The sequence below is a fragment of the Grosmannia clavigera genome (assembly GCF_000143105.1).
Source record: "Grosmannia clavigera kw1407 unplaced genomic scaffold GCSC_173, whole genome shotgun sequence".
Taxonomy (NCBI): domain Eukaryota; kingdom Fungi; phylum Ascomycota; class Sordariomycetes; order Ophiostomatales; family Ophiostomataceae; genus Leptographium; species Leptographium clavigerum.
Window position 1 is genome coordinate 1,775,846 of NW_014040765.1, and position 12,302 is coordinate 1,788,147.

A 12,302-nucleotide genomic window follows, 5' to 3' on the forward strand; every position below is an offset into this window, starting at 1 on the left:
CCGAAACAGGCCATGTAGCCATCCCTCGCGTGGGGGATGAGACAGGTCTCATAAGTAGAATGTGCCTGCCCGATTGGCCGACCAGAACGAGGCCGGCTGCCATTACCTGTCCTCTTTAGCGACTGTTACTTCTTCTCTGCCCGTTCTACCGTTCGTTTCCAGCTTCCACTCGTCTCATCTCTCTCATCACCTCCACCATGTCTGGCCGTCCCATCTTCGTGGCCACCCATCCGCGGTCCTGTTCCACGGCCTTTGAGCGGGTACGCCCAGCTTCAGCTTCCAACCTGCCGAGAACTCTGTCTCTGCTGACCAAGACCAGGTATTTCTGACCCGTTCCGACGACATCGCCTGTGCCCATGAGCCCTTTGGCGATGCCTTCTACTACGGGCCCGAGCGCCTGGGCCATCGCTTCGCCGAGGATGATGAGTCGCGCCTCCGCAGCGGCTTTGCCGACGTCACCTACAAGGACGTCCTCGACCGGTTTGCCGACAGCAACAATGCCCACAAGCGCGTCTTCATCAAGGACATGGCCTACTACCTGATGCCTCCTCACAGCCAGTCAGCCTCGGTGGTGCCGTCACTGGCTGCCAGTTCTGTTGGCTCCCACGACCAGAATCCGTCCGTCATCCCGCTGGCCATCCTTCGCCGCTTCCACTTTGCCTTTCTCATCCGCCATCCCCGTCACTCCATCCCGTCCTACTACCGCTGCACCGTCCCGCCGCTGGTCCAGACGACCGAGTTCCACGACTTTCTCACCTGCGAGGCTGGCTACGCCGAGCTGCGCCGTCTGTTCGATTACCTGCGCGCCCAGCGCGTCGTCGGCGGCCCTGACGTCCCCATCGTCGTCATTGACGCCGACGACCTGCTCGACCGGCCTACCGAGGCCATTGACGCCTTCTGTCGCCACGTCGGCCTCGACTTCACCCCCGACATGATGCGCTGGGAGGACGACAAGAACCAGCAGATCGCTGCGACCGCGTTCGAAAAGTGGGCTGGCTTCCACGACGACGCGCTCGCTAGCACTGGGCTCAAGGCTCGGATCAGCCATCGGGTATGTCGGGCGACAGCCCGTTCCGCCCGTGTCCTCGTTGCCACAGCTAACCGTACCCCACGCGCAGAAACAGCTTACGGAGGAGGAGGAGGACGAGCAGTGGAAGCAAAAGTACGGCGACAAGGGCCAGAAACTCATCCGCAAGTGCGTCACGGCCAATACGGAAGACTATGAGTACCTCAAGTCCTTTTCACTCAAGTTTTAGCCTGGAACAGGTGTATTGGGATGTATCTGGCCAGCAATAGAAACCGTGACCAAGTCAAATAAATCCGTAAAGACGTTTGTTAGATACAATGTTGTACATGCTCGCTATCTTCCTGGATGCCTGCTTTCTTTTGCTCTTTGTTCTTTCGTTTTTCTTGTTTTTGGATTTTCTTCGTTCCCGGCTCAAGCTGTTTCCACCGTTTCCGGTGCCGCCTTCAGCGTCGGGATGCCGGCGACGTGGACGACGTTTTTGGACCAGGACTCTGCGGTCTGGATGTCGGCGTCGTTGGCCCAGAAAACGGTGGCCTCGGTGAGGGTGGCCGGCGCCGTAGAGGCTGCAGCCTGGTCCTTGTCGGCCGACAGCCGGATGCGGTTACCGTGGCCAGCGCCGGCGAGGACGGCAGCCATGTCGGCGATGCTGTTGGCGCGCTGGTCACAGAGGGCAGCGCCGCGGGCCTTGCGGTCCATGGCGTAGAGGTCGGAGGCCTGGTGGCCCCACGAGAGCTCGTGCAGGCGGCGGAACTCGCGCAGCTTCTGGAAGACGGAGCGGCCGACAACGCCGGCGCCGGCGTCAAACTGGATCAGCGCGAGCGGCCGCCAGTAGTCTTTGCGAAGCTTGACCGGCTTGGTCTGCTTGCCGTTGAAGGGCAGCTGCCGAAGGGCCCGATTGTTCTGAGGAGTTAGGGCGAACAGGCCAGGTACACGGTCCGAGGCAGAGAGAGAGAGAACACACCCGCAAGATAGGCGTGTGCGAGTACACCACCTGGTTTGTCGCAATGTTGTCAAAGATCCAGATCTGCTCGCCGTGGCCGTCGGGAAACTTGGTCAGCTCCATGTTGGGCCGGTGGAAGCGCTTGAACGTGGACGCCGCCCGGGCGCCCAGGAACGACGTCGCAGAGGCTGCCATGGTCACCGTCGGCCGGCCGCTCATGGCCAATCGGCGCAGGCAGCGTATCGGGAGGTCGTTCATCGTGCTGTGTGGCGTCGTTGTCCCGGAATCGTTGTCCCGGAGCCGTTGTCCTTCTGTCGGGTGTCACGGAAAATTGAGATGCACCACGTGATCACCCACACTCAATTCACTTCCCCCCCCCCACTTGGCCTGAGTCAGCACCATCGTTTGCCCCACCAGAAAATTGGGTGCCCAACCAGTTTCAGTAACGGCTTCCTGCGTCTTCTCGATGGTTCTGTTAGTGTAGAGCAGCTCCGCGAAGGAGCTCCGGGCACCCATTGGGTTCGAAACCATCATCCCACTTCTCCTTCTCCGAGCATCAGGAATGTGCCAGCGTGGACGACCGAGTTTGCTCTCCACCCGATCAGAAACATATAACCAGACTTCCTGCCGGCTTCTTCGCTTTCGCTTTTCTTCTCTCTCCATTCTGCATCATACACCATTGAAACATAATCGGAACCAGAGAGGGCTTACATCAAGACGAGCACATCGCATTTAGCTTCACGACAAACGTGTGAAGCTTCTTCTTTCATTGCATTCGACAAGAACATATTGCTTTGCATTCCAAACAAATCCACATCCACCACTTTTCCCCACAATGAACTCCAAGATGGAATTCACAGACCGGGCACAAAAGGCTGTCGAGGACGCCATCAATCTGGCCACACAATACGGCCACTCGCAGGTCGTTCCTATCCACCTGGCCGTCTCGCTGCTGGACCCACCTCCAGACGAGTCCAAGGACCAGCAGAACGGCCCCAAGGGCACGACCACATTTCTCCGGCAGGTGATTGAACGGGCACACGGAGACCCACAGCTGTTTGACCGGGCACTCAAGAAGAATCTGGTGCGGCTGCCGAGCCAAGACCCGCCGCCGGACCAGGTGTCGTTCTCGCCGTCGCTCAGCACGGTTTTGCGCAAGGCGGCGGAGCTGCAGAAGATCCAGAAAGACACATACGTGGCGGTCGACCACCTGATCTCGGCGCTGTCGGAAGACCCGACGGTGCAGGTCAGCCTGAAGGACTCCAACATCCCGAAGCCGAAGCTGGTGCAGGACGCCGTGCAGGCGATCCGTGGCACGCGGCGGGTGGACTCCAAGACGGCGGACACGGAGGCCGAGAACGAGAACCTGACCAAGTTCACCATCGACATGACGGCGATGGCGCGCGAGGGCAAGATTGATCCGGTGATCGGACGAGAGGAGGAGATCCGGCGGGTGATCCGGATCCTGTCACGGCGCACCCCAAGAACAACCCGGTGCTGATCGGCGAGCCAGGCGTGGGCAAGACGACGGTGGTGGAGGGCCTGGCACAGCGCATCGTCAACGCGGACGTGCCGGACAACCTGGCAGCCTGCAAGCTGCTCTCGTTGGATGTGGGCGCGCTGGTGGCCGGCAGCAAGTATCGCGGTGAGTTTGAGGAGCGGATGAAGGGCGTGCTCAAGGAGATTACCGAGTCTAAGGAAATGATCGTGCTGTTCGTCGACGAGATTCACCTGCTGATGGGTGCTGGCTCGTCGGGCGAGGGCGGCATGGACGCAGCCAACCTGCTGAAGCCGATGCTGGCACGCGGACAGCTGCACTGCATCGGTGCGACGACGCTGGCCGAGTACCGCAAGTACATTGAGAAGGATGCCGCGTTCGAGCGACGGTTCCAGCAGGTGATTGTCAAGGAGCCGACGATTCCGGAGACGGTATCGATCCTGCGCGGCCTCAAGGAGAAGTACGAGGTGCACCACGGTGTCAGCATCACGGACAGCGCGCTGGTGTCGGCGGCGAATCTGGCCGCACGTTACCTCACATCGCGACGGCTGCCCGACTCGGCCGTGGACTTGGTGGACGAGGCGGCAGCAGCAGTGCGGGTGGCACGGGAGTCGCAGCCGGAGATTATCGACTCGCTCGAACGACGGCTGCAACAGCTCAAGATCGAGATTCACGCGCTGTCACGCGAAAAGGACGATGCATCCAAGTCGCGGCTGGTGCTGGCGAAACAGGACGCGAGCAACGTGGAGGAAGAGCTGCGGCCGCTGCGCGAAAAGTACGACAGCGAGCGGAAGCGCGGCAAAGACATCCAGGAGGCCAAGGTGAAGCTGGATCAGCTCAAGGTCAAGATGGAAGATGCGGCACGGGTAGGCGACACCGGACGGGCGGCCGACCTCAAGTTCTACGCCATCCCGGAGCAGGAGGCGATCATCAAGAAGCTGGAGCAGGAAAAGACAGCTGCCGACGCAGCACTCAGCAGCACGTCAGCCGATGCGGGCGGCTCAATGGTCACAGACGTGGTCGGACCCGACCAGATCAACGAGATCGTGGCTCGGTGGACAGGCATCCCAGTCACACGACTTAAGACGTCGGAGAAGGAGAAGCTGCTGCACATGGAGCGGGCGCTAGGCAAGATCGTGGTGGGCCAGCGTGAGGCAGTGCAGTCGGTCTCGAACGCGATCCGGCTGCAGCGATCGGGGCTGTCAAACCCGAACCAGCCGCCGAGCTTCCTGTTCTGCGGGCCGTCGGGCACGGGCAAGACGCTGCTGACCAAGGCGCTGGCCGAGTTTCTGTTTGACGACGCGCGGGCGATGATCCGGTTCGACATGAGCGAGTACCAGGAACGACACTCGCTGAGCCGCATGATCGGCGCACCTCCGGGTTACGTGGGCCACGATGCGGGCGGCCAGCTGACGGAGGCGCTGCGGCGGCGACCCTTTTCAATCCTGCTGTTCGACGAGGTCGAGAAGGCGGCCAAGGAGGTGTTGACGGTGCTGCTGCAGCTGATGGACGACGGGCGCATCACGGACGGTCAGGGCCGCATGGTGGACGCCAAGAACTGCATCGTGGTGATGACGTCGAACCTGGGTGCTGAGTTTCTGGCCCGGCCGGCGGGCAAGGATGGCAAGATTGATCCGACGACGCGCGAGCTGGTCATGACGGCGCTGCGCAACTATTTCCTGCCCGAGTTCCTCAACCGGATCTCGTCGACCGTGATCTTCAACCGGCTGACGCGGCGGGAGATCCGCAAGATTGTCGACCTGCGCGTGAGCGAGATCCAGAAGCGGCTGCACGACAACGACCGGCACGTTGAGATTGTGGTGTCGGACGAGGCCAAGGATTACCTCGGCAGCGCCGGCTACTCGCCAGCGTACGGCGCGCGGCCGCTGGCCCGGCTGATCGAGAAGGAGGTGCTCAACCGGCTGGCCATTCTGATTTTGCGCGGCAGCATCCGCGACGGCGAGACGGCACACGTGGAGCTGTCGGACAACAAGATTGTGGTCGTGGGCAACCACCGGGACAGCGAGCTGGAGTCGGACGCGGACTCGATGTTGATGGACGACGACGAAGCGGCCGAAGAGGTGGTGGGCGAGAACATGGACGAGGACGACGATCTGTTTGATTAGGGGGGTGTGTGGCACTAAGACCGCCTTGCATTGGGAGATGTATAACGAGTCATGACGGAGGTGACAATAGAAACGATAAAGAAGGCAGACGATGTGTGTACGAGTAGATGGTCGGGTACTTGAATAGCTTCAAGGTGACTTTGATTACATAATTTGCACCAATTAGCTTCGAGGCAGGTGAACAAATTGCATGCTCTATCCGTACAGTATATGTGATCACAAGTAGTAGCACCTCGAGCAGACGGCGGAGCCAACAGAGAGGCTATGTTCTTCCTGGCAGTGCGGCAATGGCAAGAGAGGCCGACAGAAAGAACAAGGATGCCCATGAATTTGATCCTACCAAGAACTTGACGCTTTAAAAGTATGTCTCGAAGCGTACATCTACACTTCTGCAAAGCCTGGAAGGTCAAGCGCTTTTGGTTCTGTACTGAGTATTGTGATTAGTAATCAAAGTGACTGGCAGAATAGGCGGTGATCCTATTCCGGATTAGCGTTACCGTGATAATAAACGATAAGAACATATCCACAGCACTTCTTTCACAACTCCCATGTTCTCTTCCACCAACCCCATTTCTTCCACCGAAATGGGGGACACACGGCGGGAGCCCATGCGGGCTCACATCCTGGCATCGATCAATCCGTTTGTCGAAACGAGTGCACGCCGGCCACGACGGGAGGACGAAGCCGGCCGACATTCTCAGGGCCCGAGCGAAGGCAGAAACGAGGATGCTGGCCAGCGAGAGCGTCGAAGCAGACTCGAGACGGATGGAAGGGCGGACGGTAGCCGAGAAGGCAGCAGGGTAGGGGACGAAGCAGACAGAGATGCGGAGCAGCAGCCCAACGACACAGACAGCCGCAGCAGCCGACACGAACATCGACACAAACATCGACACAAACATCGACACGAGCATCGACACCACCGGACGAAGCGGCGCAGTTCACGGTCGCCGTCGCGGCGGCGGAAGCGTCGACACGGCGAGGACGGGCGTCCGAGCACGGCGGCGGCGGAGGAAGAGGATCCGTACGCGGACCCGCCGCTGGACCCGGACGCGGCCTTTCGCCAGTCGCTCTTTGACGCCATGGCCGACGACGAGGGCGCGGCCTACTGGGAGGCCGTCTACGGACAGCCGGTGCACGAGTATGCGCGTGAGGCGAGGCAGAAGACGGCCGGACCAGACACCGATGGCCTAGCCGCCATGACGGACGACGAGTACGTCGACTATGTGCGTCGCCGCATGTGGGAGCGTTCGCACGAGGGCCGTCGCGAGGCCCGCGAGGCCCAGAAGCGCCAGAAGGCGGCCGACGAGACCCGTGAGCGCGAGCGCGAACGAGAACGACAACGACAACGACAGCGCCAGGATGCCGACGCCGACGCCGACCGCCGTCGCTGGGCCGATGTCGAGAAAAGCCTGCGGCGTGGCGATGCACGACGGCAACGACGGGCTATACAGGACCGCCAGCGCCGCTACGTCGAGGCTTGGACCGCCTGGGAGGCGGCCCCGTCGGCGACGACCATTCCGTGGCCGGTCGTTCTGGATGGTGGAACGAACAGACCGACGGGCGAGGAGCTGGCCAAAGAGGCAGGCGCCTTCTTTTCCTGCAGCCAAGACGACGACGACGCGGCCCTCCGGCAACTGCGCGACGAGCGCGTGCGCTGGCACCCCGATAAGATCCAGCAGCGGCTCGGCGGCAGCGTGGACGCGGCCGTCATGCGCGACGTCACGGCCGTCTTCCAGGTCGTCGACAAGCTCTGGGCCGAGGCGCGGACGCGTCGGTGAGCACGATGTAGGATAGGATTCAGCAGTGTGATGAGTAAGCAGTTCCATACATAATTTCATGACTAAGCAGTGCACAAGCAACAAGAGGTCCATCCATGTCCCATGTCCCATGTCCTTTGTCCCTTGTCCCTTGTCCATCATACGTCCCTGTACGGCGACATGGCCTTTTTGAGCTCCAACACGATCTCGGCGGCCTCGTCGGCCGTTTTGGCCAGAAAGTCGTACCGCTTGCTCTCGGTAGCCTTGTAGACAATCAGCTTGAAGTGGGTCGGGTGGCGATGCGAGACCTTGCAGCCGACGACGTTGCTAAAGTGGACGGTAGTGACCTTGCCGGTGGAGGCGCCGCCAATGTGGACGTACTCGCCGTCGATGGTGACGACGCGTTCGCTGGAGCCCATCAGCTTGAGGCCTTGGCGCCGCCAGACGGTGTATTTCTTGTAGCTGGCGTCGCTGGCCTCGATGAGCTCGCGCGCGAGCGGATGGACGACGCCGCGGTGTCGCCCATTCGTGCTGCTGCTGCCGTATCCATAGCCCGAATGGATCAGCTTGGGCGAGGCACCTGCTGCTGCCACCGCTGCCGAGGCTGCAGCCGCTGCAGCCGCTGCCGCTCCCGACGCGACGCCCATGACGGAGCCCACAGCCCCAGCGGCGGCACTGCTGCTCGCCAGCGACCCTGTCGCGCTCCCGTCGGCAAACCGCTTGCGGTACAGGTCCAGGTCGGTCAGGGCGCCGATCGAGGCCACGGTGCGGTCCATCAGCACGACGGCCCCACTGTCGGGTAATTTGAGCACGTGACTCGCCTTGTCCAGTTGCCGCTTCTTGCACACCATGTCGAGGACTTGCTCGAGATAGGTGTCGGTGGCGACCTCGAGCGCGACCATCTGGCCGGGCGGCATGTTGGCCACGTGCACGTGCACGCGCAGCAGCTTCTTGCGGCCGCGTGCCGTGTTGGGCGTCGCCGCTGGCACTGCCGGGTCGTCGGCGTGTGGCCCGTGGAAACGGAACATTGTCGTGATGATCGGGTTGGCACGTGGCTGATCCAGCGGCTGGAACGAAGACCGTCCGCCCATCAGCATGCGCCCGGCGCCCGGCTGTGGTGTCGCGTTGCGTGGCGTCCGGTCTCCGTCGTTGTCGGCTTCCTTGTCCGTCTCCTTTCTCGGACTGATCTCGTTCGGTCTTCCTCCGATCTGCTCGCCCATCTCGCCCACCTTCTCGGCCGTAAACTGTGGCGTCGTCCGCTGATTCTCGTTAAATTCGCTCGCGCTCGCCTCCACCAGCGCAAAGTCGTCGTACACCTTGGAGTTCGCCCGGAATCGTCCGCCACCACCACCACCGCCGCCACTGCTCATGTTGCCGCCGCCACTGCTGCTGTTGTTGGCCGTCGTGAACGATGCCAGCGGTCGTGTCCGTTCTAGCGGCGGAAAGTCGTCGTCCACCTCACCGCCCTCTTCCACCATCCGGAGCGTCCACCAGTTGACGTGCAGCCGGTTCGCCGGCAGTGCTGGCTCCCGCTTTTCTTCCGTGTATCGCCACAGACTGAGTCCGATCAGGTCGGCCACCGTGACCGTTCGCTCGGCCCCTCCACCTCCTTCTTGCACCAGCCGCCGGATCGGCACTTCAAACGGCCGCGTGCTCTGTGCCGAGAAGGGCGCGTAGATCCGCACCATGATCGGGTTTGGGTCGCCTTTGCCCGACAGCGTCGCAAACCGGTCAAACGGCATCGCTGCCCCGGATTTCTTCGCCTGCAGTGCCGCCGACAGCAGACTCCGTGGTGGTGCCGCCAAGCTCGCCGGCCGTAGCGTGCTCAATGGCCGTGGCGGTGGCAGCTCGCCCATCGGCAGCAGCGCCACCGGTCGCTGCGATCGTCGCACCGTCGCTGTTCGCGTAAACTCGCGTGGTGGCGTCCCGATGATCGGTAATCGTAGCGGCGGCGCATTCAGCGGGTTCGTCGTCCCGGCGTGCAGCATGGATGCCGACGCTGACTCGATGCTGCCTGCAAACGTCGACGACATGTCCGATCCATCGTCGCCGTCCAGTCCGTCCAGTCCGTCTTCGCCCTCTGACTCGTCCTCGCTGCCTTCTTCGTCCTCTTCGTCCTCTTCGTCTTCTTGCTCCTCCTCCAGCAGATCGCTGTCCTGTCGCTTGACCATTGCTGCTGCTGCCGTTCGACTGCTGCTGTTGTTACCACCTCGAGATCGGCCTTGTGCTGTCGTCGTCGTCGTCGTTGTCCGACCCGATCGCCCACTGCTGCTGCTGCCTCCTCCCACGTCCCCCTGCTCCCGTAGCCGCTGGAAGCCGGACGCGTCAAACTCGTTCTCTGACGACATCTCGCTGCTCGTCACCGTGTCTCGTCGTGCTCGCTCCTTGACCGCCTCCAGGGCTGACTGTGATCCGCGTCGAGCCCCGGCTCCCGGTCCTGCCCCTGCTGTCGTCGTCGTCGATGATGTCGGCGAGTCTGGCGGTCCCATCGGCGGCTGTCGCAGGTTCGACGACTGCAACGGCGACGATCCCGACCGAAATCGCGTCGGCATCTTGGCAAATTTGATCTGCTGTGCTGCCCGCTGTTCGGCGGTTCCCTCGTCGTCGCTCTCGTCGCTCAGGTCGCTGCTGTCCTCCTCCTCCTCCATCTGCTCTCGTCGTCGTCGTCGCTTCGTTGCCGCCGTTATCGACGACCCGCCCGCCACCGATGACGATCCGCCCGCTCCACCACTGCCGCCACCACCGCCTAGCATCAGGCTGCTGCTCCCTCCAATCTGTCCGCTCACGCCGCCGCTGCCGATCCCCCCGATTCCCCCCCCAAATCCTCCTCCTCCTGGCCCGCCGCCGAGCAGCCCGCTGCTGTTGTCCGGCTCATCTTCCAGAGTCAGCCCCAGCGTCCGCGGCGCCCGGAAATATTCCGATGCCACCGCTGTTGGGATCGGTGGTGAGTGTGTCCGCTTGATCAGCCCCGGGTTGGGCCGCCAGCCTGCCGCCTTAAAGGGCGCAGAGTGCACAATGCTCTCGTCGAGCGTGATCAACCGCTCGCCCACGCCATCCGCAAACTCGCTCAGGTACGACGCCCGCAGCTGGTACGACACGAGACTGCACCGACACCGACGTCTTGTTAGCATATGCGCCCCTCAGAAACCAAACTCAAACGTACTCTTCAATCTGGAGCACCGACATGGTCGAATCACAGACGAGCCGGGGCTCGTCAGTCGAGAATGAGGTAGTCGTCGATTGCTTGTGTGGGGCCCTAGGAAGGGCCGCGTCAAGCTTCCTCAGCTCGATGAATGAAGCATGGAGTCGACTGAAGCTTGGAAAGAGAGCCGAAGACGTGCCTGGCCGCTCCACTGTCAGCTCGTGTCCGATAAGACCGTGGGAAAATAGATAGCACTGTACCGACACTGTCTCAGCTTCGATGCATACGGAATACTCCGTGCATCTACTCCGTACTATGTACAACTGCATGCACTCTATTAATGTATCATCATGTACTGCATACTACTTCTCGTCCCTCCCATAGGACAGAACCACCCAAACTCCAGCCAGACATGAAGGGTACTCCGTATTTTGTACAGCCAGATATCACGCTTTCCTCCCGTCAAAACGTCCCTGCTCTCCTCAGCCCTGCTCGCCTTACCCCCTCTTTCCCCTCACCCCTCTCTTCTCCCCTACCGCCACCCGTACCGGCTGCCAGACTCCCGCTGCGCTGCCCGGTTCTTGGCAAACGTCTCCTCGAGTGCGTCCTGCTGCGTCTGCACCGCTGTCACAAGCTGCCGCAGGCTGTGCTTGCCTGGCTGCACCGCGCGCACCGGGTTGTGGGCCTGCTGTTTCTGGTCTGCCTCGCTAGCTAGCCGCACCTTTTCGTTGTGCCGGTACTCCTCATCCATGTTGAATGTCGCCGACGCCACCGCGGCTCCGGCTCCGGCCCGCCCAAAGAGCTCGCGCCGCTCGCGTGCTGTCAGCCGGAGGTCGTCAGCCAGAGCGTCGAGCGAACCGCTCAGCTGTTGTTGTTGTTGTTGCTGTTGTTGTAGCTGCAGTGGCTGCTCCTCCTGTCCCTCCCGCTCATACGTCTCAAAGAGCGGCTGGTATGTGCCGTCTGCGCTTGGCACCTCTTCGCCCTCTCCATCGGCCGCTGCCTCGTCTTCTGCATTCGCTTCCAGCGAGAAGAGCGAGACCTTTTTCTTGGGCGGCGCCGGCACCTCTTCGGTTCTTGCTGCGCCGGCCTTTGATGCCGCCTCGCCGGCCGCAGCCCCCTTTCCCTTGCCGCCTGTCTTCTTCTTGCCACCCGGCTTGCGCGACACCGACAACGGCATGAACATCAGCGGGTTGCCCACCAGCTTCACATCCGAGGCCGCCTTCTGGCCCTCCGGAATCGACGGCGCTTTCGCTGGTGGGAGTGTCATTTTCGTAGAGCACGACGACGACCCGTCCGACCCGTCCGCTGTCGCCTGCGCTCGCTGTCGGCTAAAGGCTGCCTCTGAGCTCGTCTTGAGATTCACGCTCTGTCGCGCTGTCCCGGGCAGCTCTCCTCCTCCTGCCGTTGACTTCGTAGTCGCTGCCGTCTTCTTCGGTGGCGGCAGAAACGACCCAAAACTGCTGAACCGGCTGCTTCCTACGGCACCCACACGCGCCCGCTTGGCTGGCCGTTCGTTGTCCTCTGCTTCCGCATCTTCGCCAGCCACCGTCGACGGTAGGCTGACGACAATCTTTCCGGGATTCGCGCGGTCGACCAGCTTTTGGAACGGCTGCTTCTTGCCGCTGGCACCAGCTGTCGCGGTCGTTGATGGCACAGCCACCTTGGGTGCGGCAGCCGTCTGTTCGGCCTCTGAGGATCCAGAGTCCGAGTCGTAGTCTACCAGGCCCATGATTGTACGTGCTTGTCGTCAACGCGATGGTTGGCAGTTCGATCTGATGGAAACGAATGGCTACTTTGAGTGGGGCTTATGCT

General features: G+C 61.8%; 5 protein-coding genes across 5 annotated transcripts; 3 read left to right on the forward strand and 2 right to left on the reverse strand.

The window, feature by feature from the left end:
- Positions 1-197: 197 nt before the first annotated feature.
- CMQ_7693 (uncharacterized protein) lies at positions 198-1,256 on the forward strand (the record flags this gene model as incomplete). The annotated part of the gene is made up of 3 exons (XM_014314698.1): positions 198-260; positions 320-1,051; positions 1,119-1,256. 3 exons carry the CDS (start codon positions 198-200, stop codon positions 1,254-1,256), a joined length of 933 nt encoding a protein of 310 aa, XP_014170173.1.
- A 182-nt stretch (positions 1,257-1,438) lies between these two features.
- Positions 1,439-2,225, reverse strand: CMQ_7150 (uncharacterized protein; the record flags this gene model as incomplete). The annotated part of the gene is made up of 2 exons (XM_014314155.1): positions 1,439-1,927; positions 1,989-2,225. The coding sequence occupies 2 exons, from the start codon at positions 2,223-2,225 to the stop codon at positions 1,439-1,441; spliced, it is 726 nt and encodes a 241-aa protein (XP_014169630.1).
- A 577-nt stretch (positions 2,226-2,802) lies between these two features.
- CMQ_7087 (heat shock protein hsp98 hsp104) lies at positions 2,803-5,591 on the forward strand (the record flags this gene model as incomplete). Its single annotated transcript, XM_014314092.1, has 2 exons — positions 2,803-3,420; positions 3,477-5,591. The coding sequence occupies 2 exons, from the start codon at positions 2,803-2,805 to the stop codon at positions 5,589-5,591; spliced, it is 2,733 nt and encodes a 910-aa protein (XP_014169567.1).
- Positions 5,592-6,175: 584 nt separating this feature from the next.
- Positions 6,176-7,369, forward strand: CMQ_7221 (uncharacterized protein; the record flags this gene model as incomplete). The annotated part of the gene is made up of 1 exon (XM_014314226.1): positions 6,176-7,369. The coding sequence occupies one exon, from the start codon at positions 6,176-6,178 to the stop codon at positions 7,367-7,369; it is 1,194 nt and encodes a 397-aa protein (XP_014169701.1).
- Positions 7,370-7,506: 137 nt separating this feature from the next.
- On the reverse strand, positions 7,507-12,219 carry CMQ_7646 (stress activated map kinase interacting; the record flags this gene model as incomplete). The annotated part of the gene is made up of 3 exons (XM_014314651.1): positions 7,507-10,450; positions 10,512-10,604; positions 11,039-12,219. The coding sequence occupies 3 exons, from the start codon at positions 12,217-12,219 to the stop codon at positions 7,507-7,509; spliced, it is 4,218 nt and encodes a 1,405-aa protein (XP_014170126.1).
- Positions 12,220-12,302: the final 83 nt, after the last annotated feature.